The sequence below is a fragment of the Wyeomyia smithii genome, chromosome 1 (assembly GCF_029784165.1).
Source record: "Wyeomyia smithii strain HCP4-BCI-WySm-NY-G18 chromosome 1, ASM2978416v1, whole genome shotgun sequence".
NCBI lineage: Eukaryota > Metazoa > Arthropoda > Insecta > Diptera > Culicidae > Wyeomyia > Wyeomyia smithii.
In genome coordinates, this window is record NC_073694.1 from 38,261,184 (window position 1) to 38,282,323 (window position 21,140).

The 21,140-nt window shown below is 36.2% G+C and overlaps 1 protein-coding gene across 3 annotated transcripts in view; it reads right to left on the reverse strand.

Moving 5' to 3' along the window:
• LOC129718979 (dopamine D2-like receptor) overlaps window positions 1-21,140 on the reverse strand; it is a 117,482-nt gene that overhangs the window by 69,361 nt on the left and 26,981 nt on the right. For all 3 annotated transcript variants that reach the window (XM_055670270.1, XM_055670271.1, XM_055670269.1), the window contains one exon: window positions 5,523-6,239. In XM_055670270.1, the coding sequence (XP_055526245.1) occupies window positions 5,523-6,074 (552 nt within the window). In that variant the 5' untranslated portion in view covers window positions 6,075-6,239. The remainder of the gene's footprint in view (window positions 1-5,522; window positions 6,240-21,140) is intronic.

Here is a 21,140-nt window from a genome sequence, read left to right on the forward strand (position 1 = left end):
TACAGATGGCGTTGCATATAAAAAATCTTGGGTGTTTTTCTATTGTAGCAACCGTGATTAGATCGCTGTGAAAAATATCTGACATTTATTTTGGCTATCATATAGGAACAGAACGAGTATCGTGTTGCGATTGAGCATTGCTTGCTGGTGAAAAAAAAAATTCAAGCGGAGCAATAGCTCAATAAGTTTTACAGAACATCTGCTCCAGCTAATTCAACCATAAAGTATTGGTTTACATAATTCAGTCGTGACAGTACCTCTACAACCGATACATCGTGCTTCGGAAGGCCAAATGAGGCAGTCGAGTATAAAGTGCTTTTTTACTGAGACAACGCTCCCGTTCGTTCTGTTCACGAAACAACCGATGAATTAGAGGAATTATGCAAAAAAAAACAGTTTTCAGCCCTCCGTATTGGACTGATTTTAGATCGGTCGACTATGAGGCTCTTTGGCAGGCGACTTTTAAAGGATATTTTCCGCTAGCCGTTTTGTGAAAAGAAATCTTATGTATTGGGCATTAGCAACTGCAGTCACTGTTATAAATTAATAATCTTCGAAATTATCAAAATAATTATACCTAGTAGTATACACCAAAAGTGCATTAATTCTTCCTCATTGATTCTATACTTAGCACCCCTAAGTTTCCACGAGACGATATTCGACCGGTTTCTGATATTTTTTACTGTAGAAACACTTGACAATCAGTAACACTTCTACAAATCATCCGCTTCGAATGTTAAAGGGTTGGCAAGTGTCTGCCAATGTTATTCGGTTGACCAATTTCAATAAATGTTCCACTCCAGCTGCGATAGATTACCACGAAGGAGAAATCTGTAATTAAATTTACGCTTGATTGTAAATGAGATTGAAGAAAAATTATTCATTTTTCTTTTCTACTGAATTTGTCTAGGTTACAGAACTGCCTTGAACCCGTTATTAATTTCCATATGGGTAGTAGCACCGCTTTTGGTGGCAGCACAAGTGTTGTGTTGGTGATATAATTGACAATTGTAAAAAAGGTAATTACTCGAATTTTAACACCTTTGTTTTCATCTTTTAACATAACTTGGTGAAATTATTGCAAACTTATTAAATCATTATTGAAAGAAATTTACAAAGTAATTTCGTGTAACATTTTCATGAGATTGATCAATACAGGAGTCCTGAGTGGCGGAAACAAGAAAACCATGGCTAATACGGAAGCCCAGTGGAGGCTCTTCATATGGGGGATAAGTATAGTAAACATTTTTTTTTTCATTCGAACCTATTATATTTTTCATAATATTATTAATTATATATTTTAAAATTAGAAGAGCCGAAATCATTCGCACATACCATACTAAGGCCAAAACCAGTGATTTAACCCTATTTGAGATGGTCTGCTTTAGAGTGATGAACGTTGCTTCATTTCTTAGAAGTAACACAACTTTCACGGTGGATGTAAGCTAGACACAACCTTTCGAAGTTTGTAAGAGGGCTTTGATGTAGCATTGATATGTTGCCTATACAATATAATTGATTCAATTTAAAAATGATTGTTCAATACCAAATTTGACAATTGAAAAATAAAATAACCAGCTAGAATATGTAAACACTAACAAAGGGACAAATATTCTAAAATAAGAATATAATTCACGTATTTATATATTAGCATAAAGTCACAACAAGTAGTTCTTATATAAAAAATCTTCTGTACCGTTACGGCGTTACACATTTATTTTTTTCGATTCTTTATCCAATTTAATGAAACAATTGCTACTGTTTATTTGAGATTAGAAAACCTAAGTTAATCCACCTAGCGGTCAGACTCAGCCTTTCTCACTCAAACTTATTATTTGTAAAAATAGATTTACTTGAATGCTTAAATCCAATAATGGTTTATTCACTTTTTGGGTTCTAAAATATTGAAGTTGTAATTAAAGTATAAAATATGAAATTTGACGTAATGTTAGTGCTTAAGAAATAGCGAAATAAAAGGAATGACTCTTAATTTCGAACAATTTAATCACGAGCGATACCGGGAACGTTCAAATAGTACGATACCACATTTAAATCATGTTGAGGCCATTTATATTGATCAAAGCAGCTATAGTATTGAATAGTCTTTCAATTTCTTTTCTTTACAAAACTTTTGAACAGTATATCAATTTTTTATGAAGTTTGTTATTTGTAAGTTTGAGAGATGACTCGTTTGTATGACACTAGTTATGTTCAAATAAGTCGTGTAATTCTTGAGATAATAGACTTTCGTTGTTTTACAAATTAAAACATAACGGTTGCTTAAGTTTGATTACAATCAAATGAAAAGGGAACGTATGGGGAGCCAAACTTTGAAACCAAGTGATATGAAAAAAATAAAATAATAAAAAATATTAAATATTTTAATTTAAAATATTGTTCAAATCTGTTGTGTAGTTTCTAAGATAATGAAGTTTAGTGATTTGTTTATGATTGATATGTTTCTTTTCATAGCTGGATTTCACATTTTTAAACATAACAGGAAAAGTAATAATCCGTTCGCAAAAAAAGTCATTAGGGTCTTATGGGGCAACAAGACTTTCCATATGACACTGATTTTATGAAAATCGGTCCAGCCATCTCTGAGAAACATGAGTGAGATTAAACAGTCTCTAGAACACGTTTCTTTCTGTAACTTCTGAATCATATATATTCATATATATATTCTGAACCATATATATTCATAAAATTCAAAAGTTGAGGGTTTTTGAGGGCTCGTTCATTTGGAACCAATTTTGTTCAAATCGGTTGTGTAGTTTCTGAGATATTGATGTTTCGTGATTTTTACATTCTGATACATAACCTCTAAACTAGAAATCAGATTACAATAAAATTCAATAGAGTCTTATAGGGCAACTAGACCTTTCATTTGCAAATGACTTTATTGAAATCGATTCAGCCATCTCTGAGAAAATCGAGTGAGATTGGGAGAGCGTTACACACACACACACACACACACACACACACACACACACACATACAGAAAATGCTCAGCTCGTCGAAATGAGTCGAGCACTTTTATACCTATAGTTTTTATACCTTATATACCTTTAGTTTTTGCAGTGATTGCTATACCTTTCTAGGAGAAAGGCAAAAAGTGAAATGATAGAAATGACTTTTAATTTCAACCTTAATCCCGAGTAAGGCCGCGAACATTGAAATAGTACAATATTAAATTTGAATGATGTTGAGGCCACATATTTTGATCGTAGCTAAACAGTCTGCGGGTTTCGTTTCTTTCTATAACTTTCAAACCACATGTTTGAACATTATGAAATTCATTGTTTAAGGGTTTGAAAGCCCATTTATTTGAATTCGACTATGTTCATAGCTTCTGAGATATAAGAGCGTTTTTCACATTCTGACGCAGCGCCAAAACTAAAAGTTTGATTATAATGAAGTTCAATAGCAACCTAAGCGGCAAATAGACCCTTCATTTGACACCAAGATAGAAAGAATCGGTCAGACCATCTCTGAGAAAAGTGAGTGCGAAAGAAAGGTGCACATACACACGTACACACCCACACACAAACATATACACCTATACATGCATATATGCAGAAAATGCTCGATTCGTCGAACTGAGTTGAGTAGTATATGACATTCGGCCATTTCAATCATTTTTCTACCTTTTAATTAGCCAGTGATCGTTAGGAGAAAGTCAATATGTTTACTTCCATTATGTGATTTCACATTTTCATGAACAACGGACACAGTTGCAATCCGATTGCAATGAAATTCAATAGCAACCTATGGGGCAGCTAGACCTTTCATTTGACACTAATTTTGTGAAAATCGGTTCAGCCATCACTGAGAAAAATGAGTGAGTTTAAACAACCTCAGGATAACTTTTCTTTACATAACTTTTGAACCATATGTTCAATCATAACGAAATTCAAAAGTTAAGGGTTCTGGAGACAGCCCAATCATTTGAAACCAGTTTTATTGAAATCGGTTGTGTGGTTACTGAGATATTGATGTTTCGTGATTTTTACATTTTGATACATAACCTCTAAACTAAAAATCCGATTACAATGAAATTCAATAGAAACCTATGGCGCAACTAGACCTTTCATTTGCAATTAATTATATGGAAATCGGTTCAGCCATCTCTGAGAAAAGTGAGTGAGAAAAAAAAGTTGCACATACACACACACACACACATACACACATACATACATACATACAGAAAATACTCAGTTCGTCGAAAGGGGTCGAGTGGTATATGACATTCGGCTATTGGGACCACTTTTATACCTTCGGTTTTTCCAGTGATTGCTATACCTTTCTAGGAGAAAGGCAAAAATTCAATAGGGTCTTATAGGGCAACTAGACCTTTCATTTGCAAATAATTTCATTGAAATCTGTTCGGTCAGACCATCTCTGAGAATAGTGAGTGCGAAAAAAGGTGCACATACACACGTACACACCCACACACAAACATATACACCTATACATGCATACATGCATACATGCAGAAAATGCTCGATTTGTCGAACTGAGTCAAGTAGTATATGAGCTTCGGCCATTTGGATCACTTTTCTACCTTTTAATTAGCCAGTGATCGTTAAAAGGAAGTCAATATGTTTACTTCCATTATGTGATTTCACATTTTCATGAACAACGGACAAAGTTACAATCCGATAGCAATGAAATTCAATAGCAACCTATGGGGCAACTAGACCTTTCATTTGACACTAATTTTGTGAAAATCGGTTCAGCCATCTCTGAGAAAAATGAGTGAGTTTAAACAACCTCAGGATAAATATTCTTTACATAACTTTTGAACCATATGTTCAATCATAACGAAATTTAAAAGTTGAGGGTTCTGGAGACAACCCGATCATTTGAAACCAGTTTTATTGAAATCGGTTGTGTGGTTTCTGAGATATTGATGTTTCGTGATTTTACATTTTGATACATAACCTCTAAACTAAAAATCCGATTACAATGAAATTCAATAGCAACCTATGGCGCAACTAGACCTTTCATTTGCAATTAATTTTATGGAAATCGGTCCAGCCATCTCTGAGAAAAGTGAGTGAGAAAAAAAAGTTGCACACACACACACATACACACATACATACATACATACAGAAAATGCTCAGTTCGTCGAAAGGGGTCGAGTGGTATATGAAATTCGGCCATTGAGACCACTTTTATACCTTTGGTTTTTCCAGTGATTGCTATATCTTTCTAGGAGAAAGGTAAAAATGAGATTCGTTCTACTCGGAAACATGGGAAAAAGTATAGTGTGCAATGTTGAATTTTATAACATAATCAATATAATTCATAATAATTTGAATTATCTGAGTAGCTGAATATTAATTCAACTCCTCCGGTAAACATCCCGCAAGATAATGTAACATCATCAGGACAAAGTTACACAGTTATTCATCCTGTTTGTCGAAACCTATTGATGTGAAACACTAGATTTATGTTTATCGATACAAACTATCTATATCAACGATGAGAAATGAACCGGCTGGCCGGGTCATACTTACCAAGTTCAGCAAGTATACATTAGTGACGGTTCGCATTCGCTTGTTCTGTGCCAATGTTAGGATTACGAGCAAATTGCCAACAACGGACAGCAGAAAGATTGTTGCGTACAATGGAATAATCAAATTATTTTGAAACGTTGTATCGCCACCAGTTCGGTTGGAAACAGTTGTCGTGGAGGTTGCACTCCCGACGGTCGTTACGACGACCACCACTCCGACGGAACCGGGCATGATGGTCCCGTTGTTGCTGGCGGCAGCTTCCCGAAGAGACCATTCGGTGAGGATGTTCTGCTGGAGGATTTCCCCGATGGAACTTGTCAGATTAGACGAGCTCTGGTTCAGCGAAGCTACGTAATCGAGAAACAGCGACGAGGGGAATGCCGGTGTGACATTCGCGTGCTGTTGCTGCTGGTGGTGTTGACGAGCGGTCGGAAATTGATTTGACATAACTTTGCTCTTGAGAAAACGTTCGTAATGGGTCAGCTGCTGCAAAACCGTCGTCGGTGGAGGCGATCTCAGCTCCACACCGTACACGAAAGATTCTTCTGTCATTATTTATTCAGGGCTACTTTCGGAATTTGTATCCACTGCTGGGGGATACGGACGGTTGCTGCTGAAACGATGATGTCGGCCAGTGGTGTATACACTGTGCTTTTTGGTGGATAAGTAACTTTCTCTCCTACTTGTTGTTTGCGTATTGCTTGATTTTGTTTGGCGCTGTAACGAGATGAAACCATAAACTGTTTTAATAAAATTTTGCGTTGGTAGTGCACACTTTGCTGAAGATGTAAATTTGATAAACATTTTCATAATCTATTCGCTTCGGGTAATGTTGGAATTCGGCGTTATTTGTTGAGAGAAATTTTAATGAATTCATTCACCACAACCAAGCCATACCTTTCCATACACGGTTAACAAACAAAGACCTCATATTATTGTATGATTTGTGAAAACAAGATGTATTATGCTATAACGGCTACGCGCCTATGCTAACATGCTGCTTTCAGCAAGCAATTTTCAAAAGCATAAAAATATTCTTTGGTGAACCGTGTTTGCCGGATGTTGAATGTTATTTTAGTCTGCTTAGTTGGAAATAAAATGATAATATTTCAACGGATTTTGTTTAATATTTCACTTCATTTCGGATGTTTTTCACAAGGTCTGGATTAAACTAAAAATTGTTTCGAAGATATAAACATGTTTATGAAGTTTAAGAACATACGAATTCATAACTGATATCACCCCGATCTGGATATAAATTTATTTATTCATTATTTTTTAAAGCTTGAAAAGCTTCCCAATATTGTTAAAACATAAATATCCTGAAAATTTGAGCGCAATAAAAATATGCACAGTGGCGCTCGTTTTGAAATATATTTCAAAATGGACCACCCACCAGACTTACTGGCTAAATACTCATATTTCTCATAGAAGAAATTTCTAATATGAGCATAAAGCATTCAGAGGATCAGGAAAAAAATGGATAAGAGAAAAATTATTTCTATCGGGTGAAAGCAAATACTTTCTCGAATATGGTGGCTAGGTGTCCCAAAAAAAACCAATGTTGAAAAAATCAAGGTGGTCAGCGCTAAATTGAAAGATAATGTTATTTATAGCATTTTTGTAGAGCATTTTGACTTTCTAAAAAAATTTTTCGAATTTTTAAACCTTCTACTAAGGTATCAGCCATCTAAAAATGCATTTGGTTTCTGAACATTGTTATTTTTCATCTCCTAAAACAAAACAGTTATTAAACATAAATGTTAAATCACATATAAAAATGTATCATCACATATAAAAATGCCAATATCACAGCCTACCGATTATATATCAAGGATCTTTTTTCATGTAAATTTTTGTCATAAATCCCGCTCTGTAGTAAAAATTTCAGTTGTTGACCAAAAATTTTTTTGTGTTTTGAAGGGATTTATCTAAAAATTATGGGAAAATTAAATTTTCTGTGATGTTTAATGGGCTCTGGGAGTCAAATAACTGAATGTAATGCTGAACTGACCCATGCAAAATATTCAAAAACAACCCCACAAAAATGGCAAAATATATGGAAACATTTTGGAATCGAACGGAATTGAAACCCACCGTACTTTGAAAAAATCATTTTTTTTTTAATCACGTTTGGACAACCTGAAAACAATTTTTTAGAAAGTCGAAACGCTCTACAAAAATGCTATAAATAACATTATCTTCCAGTTTGAGCTGAGTAGCTTGACTTTTTCAACATCGTTTTTTTTTTGGGACAGCCTAATGGTGGCATTTATGTTGAGATTCTGTTATCGAAGCAAGCCCGGTCATAAGAGGTAAGCGAGCAATGTATATATATTAGGGTGGGGAGAAATGACCGATTTTCCAGAATCATGTTTTTATGGTTCCATTTGGGGCCCCAAACAACTTTAAACATAGCGCAAGTCGATTGGTTTTGTCTCCGCTTGGCGCATTGCATTTCAAATTTGTATGAAAATTTAATTGAGAAAACCTACTTTTATGCATTTACATTTCTAGAGAGCTCAATAATGATCTAATAATGCACTACATTATGTAAAAGTATAGTATTTTAGATGCCTAACAACTTTTCAGAAGGCCCTGAAGAGCTAGGATGTCCCTAAGAAGAGCTATAGGTTTTCAAAGCTGAGTATGTCGATTTAAATGCAGAAAATCTTGTTTTCTACCAACATTACCAATGTACCGGCGCCAGTAGGATTCCCAACAGAAATAACCTGTCGTAACGAGTTTATACACTCAGCTGGATCAAACAAACAAATTCATGTCAATATTCTAGGCGTAGGTAGAATCTACAACGAGTTTCAGTGGTTACTTCTGACGGAATTCTGACTAACGCCGCACTTAGGAGTATTTGAGCCAAAAAGCTGGCCAAAAGTCCAAGTCGATCTATTTTGGTAGTAATTGGATAGATTTACATCAAAAATGTGTTATTTTCGTGAAATCAACACAAAAAAGGTGATGTCCATTTAAAACGTCACCCAATATATAAAATATTACTTTAAATTTGCTTGCTCCATTTTTCTAGTGTCTTTTTACACATGATATAAAACAAAGATTTAGAAATTTCCATATAAATCTTCATTTAATAAAATGTCAATAAAATGAAAAAGAGGAACCACGAGGAAGATTTTTCTTTTCGTATCTTTTCAGAAGGCTTTGACCTTTCTGTCAATGAATAAAGCTTCGACGGGACTTGCCCGGAAGGTTACTAAAGCATAAAATTAATTTCACAATATTATGAATTTTTCGCGGTTGGTTTTCATAATCACTTATTTCGTAAATAATCCATGATTATTTTATGCACACAACGTTTTAAATATTGCAAAACATTTTACTTATCTTGTAGTTTATGTCCTGTGAGAGAGAAAAACTATTTGACATAATTTTTCAATTTTGTACGCCACCCGAGCAGTAGCACGTATTTTTCAAACTGCCTTATTTACTGTGGAATAAGTTTGAAATATAACAGTTTGGTTTATGTGATAAGACACGTTGGTTTTTCCATACAAATCTCCATATAAATTTGAAATGCAATGCGCCAAGCGGAGACTAAACCAATCGATTTCCGATAAATTTAGGATTGTTTGGGGCTCCCAATAAAACGAAAAAAACTTGGTTCTGGCTTTCTGCTATCAAGTTTCGTTATTTTCAAATAACGATTCCCCACCCTAATATATATACTTGCGAAAAGTGAACAGGAACAGAAGGTGTGACCGTGTCATAGTTCTAGATAAACATTTCAAAAGGTCCTATCTGCTTTCATCGTTTTCCCGGAGCGTCTTTTCATTTTGGTAATGGTTCAGCTTTAGTAACTCTCCCAAGTGGGATTTTTGTTCAGAAGGTTAGAGGTCCCTTAGGTCCCTCCGCTATCAACTTTTGCAAATAACGTGTCATAAAAGGTGTTTGCTAAGTTGTGGTAATTGAATGAAAGTGATCAATCAAAGAATCGATCAAAGCAGATAGGATCTTTTGAAATGTTTCTCTAGAGTTGATCGTATGAAGTATTTCGTTATAACGGAATAGTTCATAGTCTCTTAGTTATAGCTTTTTGACAGTATAGTCTCGCTTTCAAGCTATAACGTTACACTTTTGAGTCATAGATATCACGGAAAACTATGTCTTTCGAGCTCCGGTTGGCAACACCTTTTGAAAAATTTTTGTATCCTGTAAGTTTTCCAAAATTTAAGTCACAGCTCCCGTTCATTTTTTGGATTCCCGTAAAAGTATATTCATTGCCCGCTTTACTAAACGCCAGACAAAAAATGAAATTAGTTTGTAAAGTAATCCCAGAATAACAGTGCGGGGTTTCGCCAGCAACTGAGCGTCTCGATTACTCACAAGCCGTAGATATAGTAAGTCGCTATGCATAGTGTGTGAGAGAGGCACTCTCTCAATTCCGAAAATCCACTCACACAGGGCAGTGTGTGTCGCTGATCGAGGCGTGCTAGGAACGGGACACAATAGTAGAGGGTGATACGATTTTATTCTTTGGGAAAAATTACCTTCCCTTCGAGGGAATTCTGGATGAGGGAATTATTTTCTAAGTCGAAGACACATTTTCTGTTCCCGTTAATTAAACCAATAATGAACCCACCAGTATAAGCGATGCACACTGTTTCCAAAGCTGCAGAAACGTCTTCAGTAAAGTTATTCCAATAATTATTCTTCCATGTTATAGAAGTTACAATTCCATGATTAATCCACTCAACAGTGAGAAACAAGTTTTATTTTTCTCATTTTGATATTTAAAATCTACTTTGTTCAGCAAAGTTGCAGCAAATTTTAAAAGAAACAACTTTGTTGTTCTATCTATTTATTTGAATGGACTTTTGCGGAGTTTTCTATGGATCGCTATTAAGTATACTTTTTATAGTATTTTTTCACAATTTTCGAATGTTCTACAAAGTTATTTGCTACAACAAAACAAACAATATCTCCTTAGAAAGTTTATTTTTATCTCTCATATATTTTTGGTTGTTGACGAATTTTACTAGAATAATGCGCTAATTTACACTAATTACTCTTAACTCAAAAAGTAATGATTTTGGAGTCGTAGTGTTTTCAGCAAAGTTGTTCTGTAATTTAATCTTCACTTTGTAGAAGTTAGAGTTTTGTGATTAATCTACCTAAAAGTAAGAAATGAGTTTTTTTCTCATTTTTGCATATAAAAATCCACTTTGCTGAGTAAAGTTTTAGCACATTTTGTAAGAAAAAGCTTTGTCGAAGATACTATACTTGTATCTGGTCATTCAAATGAATTATTGTGAAGTTTTCACTAGAATGCCCCTTGAAATCATTTTTTGAATATTACTTTTTATAGTGATTTTCTAAAATTTTTCAATGTTCTACAATGTTATTAACTACAATAAAACACACAAGCTCACCGAAAAAAGTTTATTTTTATCTCTCAAGTTTATATAGTTATTGAAGATTTTTATCAAAATAATGCACTTGTTTATTTACAAATATCTGCACAGGAGACAGCGAGAAACAAAAGCCTATATCTGGACTAAATGAAAAAATGAAAAAAAGCAAAATTCGCTTCTCACTGTTAAGTGGATAAATCACAAAATTCCAACTTCCATAAAATGGAGAATAATTAATGGGTAAACTTTCCTGGAGGCACTATGGCTTTAATATCTAGTTTTTTGAGTCAAAATAATTTCGATCACGTTTTTGCACTTTGGAAACAGTGTTCGATGGCTGGTTTTACGTGATTTTATTTAGCTATGTATCTTCTTGTATCTTCAAATTATATCGATTCTATACCAATTAACATAATTATCGTCTACATAGCTGACGATAAGTTCTAAAAATGCGCATTTATTGAGCAGTACTTTGTCCCGGGTTGAAAAAAGCGTCAGTGGACCACCCTGACAAAAACAGTTTAATCTGCCGATATAAATTGGAATTTACAAATGTTTCTCGTGATTATGATGCAGATTAGCAAGAGGAGATGTTTCTCAATGGAAGTTTCTGGAAATCCTTTGAGTTTTCGTGCAAATTGAATTAATCTGACCGGTAGTCATCTAAAAGATGTGGTCCATCTAAGATAGTTTTACTCTAATTTGAGAAATGCTCGATGCCAGTTTCGTTATAGAGTGAAGTAACCTATAGTGGACCCCTTTCCTATAGTGGACCACCCGTTAGATCATTTCAATTCATGCGAAAACCCGCGGGATTTTATGAAAATTTTCATTGGAAAATATTTTATTCAGCCAATCTGTATCGATACCAAGAGAAACATTTATAAATTTATAAATTAATTACTTTAATTTGCCGACTATTTCATCCAGCAAAGTACGGAAAACAGCAACAGTTCAGGTAAAAAATTTGGGTCCTCAATAGCCTTGCTTGTTTCAGGCTCAGGAGGATTTGTTATATAAATGTAAAGTTCGAGAATAACACACGGTTTCAGATATTGGGTAAATTAACCTTGGGTTTGCTACATTAATCTATAGTGGACCACCCGTCAGATTAAGGGGTTATATCTACCAAAAAACCAAAAAAGTTTTAATTTTGCTTCTTCAATTCATCAATACCTCAGCGTGATAATGAAATTCAAAGCAATTTACCACATTACGTTTTAGAGACCCACTTTTTTTGGACGACTTCTAGTCCAAGTATCCAAAAGTTACAACGCAGTAAATAACCTTATCTCAAAAACAAATATAAGGCGAACAATCGAGCAAAAGTTGCTGTTACATGGCTTCAGAACATGACAGCAACTTTTAGAAGTATTTTTGTGTGTTTGTTTTTTGTATCTCGCAAGCATCACGTTGGAAACCTATATGCTCCACCCACTAGATCTATTCAGTGAAGGTTAGGTTTTCAAATGCCGTTTACACGTTTCAACAACAAATCCAACCTCGCTAATTACGTTGTTGGTGTGAAGATTTTTGAAGCAGCGATGCAACTATAGTTTTTGCTTGTTTCTTTACAATTTCGTCGTAGTAACAAAAAATGTTTCTTAAAACCTCGGAATTTCATTAGTGCAACTAATGATCACAATTTATTTTTTTAATATGTTTCAATTGTTGCTTGGGACATCTCAAATGTCCTGTGAAATAATCATGAAAAAAGCCATGCTTTTTTTAACATTTGTTAGATATAACCCCTTAACTCAATATCCCTTAACATAAATCAGAATTTATGAATTTTTGTGATGCAAATTGGCTGGAAAAGATGTTTCACGATGGAAGTTTTCTGGAAATATCTCGAGTTTTCGCATAATTTGAGTTAATCTGGTGGGTGGTCCACTATTGGAAAGGGATCCACCATAGGTCTATTTACCATACCTTACCTGTTATATATTTAGAATATTCAATAGCATTCTTATTTAACGGAAATAGGCCATGTAGAGTAAATCAAATTATAGTGGACCCCTTTCCTAGAGTTGGACAACCCGCTAGAAAAACTCAATTTATGCGAAAACTCAAGGGATTTCCTGAAAACTTTCATAGGGAAACATTTTATCCAGCGAATGTGCATCAAAATAACGAGGAAAATTCAAAAATTCCGATTTATGTAGAGAGAAATCGAGTTATTCTGACGAGTGGTATAGGAAACGAGTCCTTTTTAGGTAAATTAACATCCATCATTTGGATGAAATTTCAACAGTCATTTGGAAAATTTCGCCAAATCAAATTACACTAGGGTAAATTGACTTATAGTGAACCCGTCTTTTTTAGTAGATCACTCATCATATTTCACCATAAAAAATGAATCTTTTGTGGAGTGACACCCCTTTAACAACCAATTGGCAGCTACGCCAAAACGTTTTTTCAATATTTCTCAAAAGTTTCAAAATAAAACAGTTTTCTCTTCGTTTGTAGTGCATGTATCTCAAAAATCAACAAAAAAGACCATTTTGGTCATTTTGGCTCTTAAGTCAATAGTGTAAACAGGGGCAGTATAGTGGATCCGTTTGCTATAGTGGACCACCCGCCAGATTACCTTAATGAAATCAGGAAATAAGTTATCAAACTAATCTGCATTAGAATTACGAGAAACTTTTATAAATTCAAATTTATATTAAGAAAATCTGAGTTAAACTGATGAGCGGTCTCTTTTAGAAAATTTAAATTGATTTCAGGCTTATGGAAGCACATCATGACCCAAAAATAACACGTGACATTATCGGACTACGGTGGGTTCGAAACGAAAGCGGATTCAAAAATATGTCACGTACAAACCCAGTGCAATTGCATAGGCGCGTCTAAGGCGTGGTTAATTTACCCTAAATTCCAATTCATGTCAAAAGAAAAATAAAACAGTTTTTCGTCAGGGTGGAGGAAGTTCATCCAAGGTAGGGTAAATTAACCTATAGAGGACCCCTTTCATGTAGTAGGCCACTCGCCAGATTAACTCAATTTACGCGAAAACTCGAGAGATTTTCAGAAACTTTCCATCGGAAACATCTAAACCAGCCAATTCATATCAGAAACATTTATAAGTTCCGATGTAATCTAATTAATCTGACAGGTGGTCCACTATAGGTTAATAATGCAAAGGGGTCCACTAATGGTTTTTTACCCTAGTTCTATCCTATATCAAGAGAATACACAGTTTTTCGTCAGGGAGGTCCACTGATGGAAGTGGTCCATCCAGCCCCCAGAATTTGTTGCACAGAACATGACTTGAAATAAAAAATGCATGACTTAAAATTAAAAAACCTTGAAGGGGTACACTATAGGCCCTACATTGCCTGCTCTCCTGAGCTTGAACTATAGTAATAACAAAAAAAAAATTAGTTCATTAAATAGGGTAAAACCTTCTTGGATGGACCACCTTCTTTTGTGGACAACCCGTTAGATTAACTAAATTTATGCGAAAATTCGAAGGATTTACAGAAAACTTCCATCGGGAAACATCTTATCCAGCTTATCTGCATCAAAATAACGAGAAACATCCATAAAATCCAATTTGGGGTAGAACTATTTTGGATGGACCACTTCTTTCAGTGCACCACGCTGATGAAAAACTATTCATTCTCTTGATATAAGTTGGAATTTACAAATGTTTCTCGTGATTATGATGCAAATTAGCAAGATGAGATGATTCCCGATGGAAGTTTTTACATAAATTGAGTTATTGAGGCCGATGGTCCACTAAAGGTCACCTCTCAGTTGGTCTCGAGGTACGATGCTGGTCTAACAAGCCAGTTGTCGTGGGTTCGAGTCTCGGCTCGGGAGGTACTGTTAGTAGGATCGTAGCGCTAGCCCCGCAATTGTCCTGTACACTGAACAGATGGCTGCGAAGCCTGTGAATAAGAAACAGAAGGTCGAGTTCCGAATCGGAATGTAGCATCAAGGCTTTGCTTTTTTTTGGTCCACTAGAGGACGTGGCTCATCCAGGGTAGTTTTACCTTAGCTTTGGCCTATATCGAGTGAAAATTGAGTTGATTTCTACTAAAGGAAGTGAAACCAAAATCGAGAATAATCGGGAAGAGTTACATCAGCTGGAAGAAAGTTTATCTCCGGGCTGCAGCTGGTCCGGGAAATGGCGATCGTTTTAGCAACCTCCTGAGATACTTTTACATCTTAACGACGGCTCTCGAGAGCAGGATGCACAACGGAATCACGTTGCAGTTAAAGAAGATGGAGTAAAAAAAAATGGTAACTATGGCAACAAAGCTACGGGCAGGATCTGGTAAGAAGCCAATCATTTTTCAGTTCTACTAAATACCGGACCACAAGCAGCGAGATTATCGGAAGTTACTAGTAGCAGAGTCCAGAGGTGGTTCTTGAAGATGGTGAAAGCACTTGCTGAAGGTTGCGATGGCCAAAGCAAAGCCAAAGCTGATGAAATTTGTGGAGGAGATGAAAGCGATTTTATGCAGGTCGCCCAAAATTATCCGATCGGACAACGGTGATACAATCAAGAATTGATCGTTGGGAGAATTATGCAGACGAAAGCGTATATGACGACAGGCTACCACACCGTACACTGCGCAGCGAATTGGAAACGAACTCCCGTTGTGATACTGAATACCACAAACTATTTGCAGAATCCTCCATGGCGCTCCAGATGACGCCAACGAGGAGTTGAAGAACGAGAAACAATGACATACCCAAGCAGAACTCGAAAAATGGCATTCCCAAGCAGAACTCGAAGGCGATGAAGATTGCGGTCGTTAGATTTTCGACACAACTGGAGGCGTACTGGCAAGGTTCTCAACGACGAGTAGCAGCATTCGGGATGAAGCGCCATAGAATGAAAGTATCATCGAGTGCTCATCCGGCGCAAATACTATTCTCAAAACAAATATTATTGCGCAAAATGAATCTGCTTGGTGCCTCTGACAACTAAGTTTCATCACTTCGGGTGACATTGCGTGAGCGTGTATCTCAACTCCGTTCGTTAACGTGGGTGGTGTACCTCAAGGAAGTAATTTAGGACCGTTACTTTTTACAATATTTTTAAATGACGTCGTCATTTTGCTTGGTGATGGATGTAAACGTATATACGAGGAAGAATTTCGTCGTGAAGGGTATAGAACATTGTCATCGTGTACAGCAGTTGCTGGATATGGTAACTACTACATCGATGGAGTCGTACTCAACAGTGTCGAAGAGATGAATGGCTTGGGTGTGATAATGGATATAAAAAACTGTCCTTTGCCAGTCTAATAGATTAGCCTTTGCCAGGCTAATCGTCAGTTGGAGTTATTATATATAATAGCCAAAGATGTCTATGACTCGTATTTCTTGAAAGCTCTGTATTGTTCTTCAGTGTGAATGGGTCAATGCTCCAATAGTTTGGCTTCCACATTAACTTACCTGGAGTCTACGAATCGAAAAAATTCAAAAACGATTCATCCAAATTGCTTTAAAACAACTTGCTATGGCATGGTCCACAGACTTTGTCTCCATTCGGCAAGCTCATCAATCTTGACAGCCTACCCTTACTAATACGCAGAGAATCCTAGGCAAGAATCCCCAGGATACCTTTAACTCGGTGACGAAATCGTTAAAGGAATCGCAAACACGATCCGGAGGATTCCCACTCACGATTCTTATTCAAGAAACCTAGAGCCATATACAGGGCATTCCTGAGGATTCTTTTTTCAGGAATCTTTTTCAAGGACGCTAACCAATCCAATGTGAGAAATCCTAGAGAATCTATGCGAATCGTATGTGTTCGTCCGGGTAGGTCGACGAAGCGGAAGATTCAGCAGGCAACATTTGTCGCTAAACTTCTGAGCAATGAAGTTGACTGTCCCAGACTGCTACCGTTACTTGATATACGTGTCCCATCCAGGACTGGTAAAAATCATTTCCACTGCCAGAGTTCTGTGAAAATTACAACCAAACTTTTTCAATTTTCACTTACAATAGAGTTTCATTCTTGAAACGACGTTCTACTGCAGTTAACATACAAGCTGGTGTAGCGGTACGCTGACGTAGAACTTCCGCTTGTTCTGCTCTTATGGTGGACCGAGTGTGTGGACATCTCGAGCCACTGAGGCGGAATACGTAGCTCTGGAGAAAGTGGCCAAAATGTTACTATGGCTCATCAAATTTGGGCGAGGTCGTGGCGAGGAATTACGGTACCCGATACTCATCCATGAGAACAATCAGAAATGCATCAGCAAGCTGTGTAACGAAGAAGAAACCCCGTGTTCCAAGCACATCGAAACAGGTACAACCTTTTCCGTGATCTGACCAATTCTGGAGTACTGGGAATTCGGTAGTGTCCAACCGAATTCATGGAGGCTCATGCCTTGGCCAAGCCGTTACCAAAGGTAAACCTAGAGAGACTTTAAATTCGAGTGGTGAGTGGAGAGTGTTGAAGTTCTGTAATCTAAGCGAATCCAATTATCAGAGGCATACATAAGGCTATAGAGGCATATATAGGGCATAAGGCGTCCGACTGTTATTTACTAAATTTAAGTAAAATTCTTCGAGTGGGAACAGGATACAAGCAGGTTCATCGTCCTCATGAGCTACTCAAATAGGAGTTTTTTTCCAGAAAAGGAAGACTCTAAGTGGGGTACCAATTTCCAGCACGACAATGTGTGTCAAATGAAGAAGGTCGATGAGTCACACCCCACTCGTAAGTTGAGTTCATCCGGATATCAATTTGTCCCAAATTCAAAGCATAATTAATTTGAAGCGGAAGAGGCAGGATATGCTTCTAATTATTCTAATCAGAGGTTTGAGAAATAATTAAATAGCACGAGTGAAATTGCCTTCAATAGCCGCCAATAGAATTATAATGAAAAGCCAACATTATGAAGTACTCGAGAACAGTGTTATAGCCTCCTGGTGAATTTTTCAAATTGCTAACTTTACAGCGCTCACAGTTAGCAATTTGGGAAATTCATCACAACGTTACAAAGCGGAATGATGTTCCCAAGTAACACACGTTGGTATAGAATAGTTGACGTTACCTATTTCATGACATTAATATCACCAGAAAAGCGCAAAACATGAAGGCTAGTAGAACAAGTACCGATGACTGCATGAAAGCAAGCCAACTTGATATAATTGAGTGGCAAAATACATCCCGAGTACTAATACGGCAATGCGCAAATCTGTTGCTATAACAACTGTTAACCTGCGCATGCGCAAATGTGTTGTGTCTGCGCAGTGCAACTAGATCGGCAATTTCTTTATCAGTGGAAGTTTTAATTGATTATAAAATGATGACAAAAAAAAATTCAACCTTTCAAAAAGAGTTGTTTCTTTCGCTTGAATATTGAAATTATTTTCGCATAGTTTCAACGTTATCTGGATATAAAATCTAACAACACTAGAAAACGTTGTTAGATATACAATACACTGCAAGCATTTTGTTATCTTTTGATGGCGCGTTTTGACCCGCTTCGATTAAATATAGAAATCGTTCGTATAGTTTAAATAATAATTTAATCAAATAATTTTAAGTTGGGTATTGAATGCTACGACTATTGTACTAAGGAAAAGCATTTCACAGGTACGTAGTGTTGTTATTAGATGGTGTAATGTCTTACGAAAAGACCAAGTGATAGTGATTGTCATTCTTGAACTCATGTTATTAAAAACATCTCCAAAACCAGAAAAAACGAGCTTGTTTTCGAAATGCGGTTGTATTACTGATGAAAAACAACTTCAAACACAATATAATAACACTAGTTTTCAATTGCGCTTGTAGTACACTTATATGACTACTTTCGTTGTTACTTATTTTCTAACATGTTTTGTGTGTTACTTGGGTTGTAACCAATTTTGATTAATTTAATCTATTGAAAGTAAAGGATGCCAATGATGAAGGACATTCATGATCCTAACATCAGCATTAGCGAAGCATTGAGTTTTATCAACCTCATAAATTTGCAGGAAAAGACGTACTTTCTATTTGATTCGATGGTTTGAAAAGACGTTGTGAATATTTCCAAACGGAATTGAATGTAAATCATCACGGGGCACGCAACGCTACATATCTTATACAGGGTTTCCGGTACGAAAAACGGATCAGAAAACTTTTCATTGAAACAAATTGCTTGCCCAACCATCACTTTCGCTCCGCTTTCATGAATAGTATTACTGTATTACTAAGGCCCTTGTAAGGTTGTATAATAAAGTTTTTCACATATTTTTTCATTACTTAGTAGTCCCTATTCTTAGAGAAAATTGTGTCGTAAAACTTTCAAGCCCTTTGTTACACACTGGTAGCCCGTTTTAAGGATCTGTTTGGTTGCTAATGCTTTTTGAGGTTCTCTACGTTCAGGTCACATTACGAACACATAACCCTATTATACTACTGTTTTGTTACCTACCAGAATATTTTAATTCCCATTTTTGATACGCGCATCTCTGAGCTCAAAATTTCGAGTTAAGTGAAAGCCAGTTAGCTTTCCAACATGCCTTTCAATCGAAAGTAAGATTAAAGGAAACCTCACCGGATGCAATTAACATTGACTTTGCCATCTGGCCAAGCGAAGCTAAAATTGGCTGTTGATTGCATGCCGGAAGCATGCATATAAAACCGAACAAAACCAGAGTAAATAGAATCAAAGTGTAGAGCTGGTTTAATCATCGGTGTCGAACTGGTTTTGCATATAAAGCGAAGGCTTTAATTTGTTCCCAATATTATCCACTTTGCTGTGAAAAACACAACAGCACCAGCGAAAAATTTAAGATCGCAGAAAGTTTTCAATAATAAATATTCATTCCGTAAGTTCCCGGAATATTTGGACGCTAAATTGAACCTTGTAAAAATAGAATGTTATTCCATCGTGGGAAGCATAACCGTAACTTATGAAGTTTTCCACTTATCGGATATATTTGGACTTGTTTGGCTTCCGTTATGTTCGCCGGATCGTGTTCCTGTTGCTGCCACATACACAGGACATGATGATGGTACGGAACGAAACGTAGGCACGTTTGTTCACTTTACGACAGCTATTTGTAGGCGCTTGCTCTGTGTGTGGCGCGTGCTGATGAACAATAACTAGGCAAGCTATACAAGGTTATGTTAAGGGACGGGGAGGTGAAAAACACCGGATTCTCATTTTGCTGTAGATGTTATTTCTCGGTCTGCAGCTTTCCAGGCTACATTGAATATCATGATATCCCATCAGCTGTCTAGTGTGCTTGTTATTGGTAAAAGACTATTGGAAAATTTATTGAATTACGATCTCATAGATTGCTTTTGCTCGAAGAGTCCCATACCACATCACCTGCAGTGAACGTTCGATTTATTTGAACTATGATGGCCTCTTTCAAGTTTGCTCTAATTTGTTTTTGATTGGAGAATATATTGCTATTTCTCAGGTGTTGACAGTCATCCAACATGAATTTTTCGTTAGAGGTAAAAATTTCTTTTAAATGTTGTGTTGAAAAATAACGCTCGAGTCAGAAAGGCCCAAACACCTGATATATAGAACAAAAAAAAAAGCTTACCTAAATCAAAAAAGTTCGTTTCACATTTCAACGATTTTCGTGGAACCACTCGTCAGTAACCACGTACAATTTTTTTGGAAAGGAGCTATAGCTAAATTATTTCCTAGAACATCGAAAAAATTTATGGAATATATAGATTCATTTTTCATTTCCGGTTTTAATCTGAGTTAGTAAAAAAGCAGAGTGCAGAGTGGAGCGAGTAAAATTTGTTTATCTGAAACTTGGAATAAATGACATATCCGTGATATTGAAATAGCTGATACATCCTTAGTATAGAGAAAAAAATCGCTCTTTTTATCATATGAACTAAAATAAAAAAAACAATTGGCATGAGTGTTCCGCACAGAACGAGGATTTGGTGAATACAACTTTTGGGCTGCTCAGTCTCTCCCACCAGCGATGGCAATTCATCGAAATATGTAGTTTTATTTCAGTGTTTTTTTTCCTAGCTGAAGGAATGAGCTGGTGAGCCACATCCCAGCCAGATCTGCAAAAAAGAAACGAGCTAACTTCAAAGCCAGTGAAGGGTGAAATTATGCTCTAATGTTGACATGAATTTGTTTGTCTCGTATACAATGTCGTTGACAAGAACGCATCAATATAAAACTTCTCCAGGTCAAACTAAAATGTCATTTTGTCGAGAGATTCGAATTAAGGAAAATTTTTGAAAATATGTTGGGTAACACACAACGTAATGTTCTCCAACCAATAA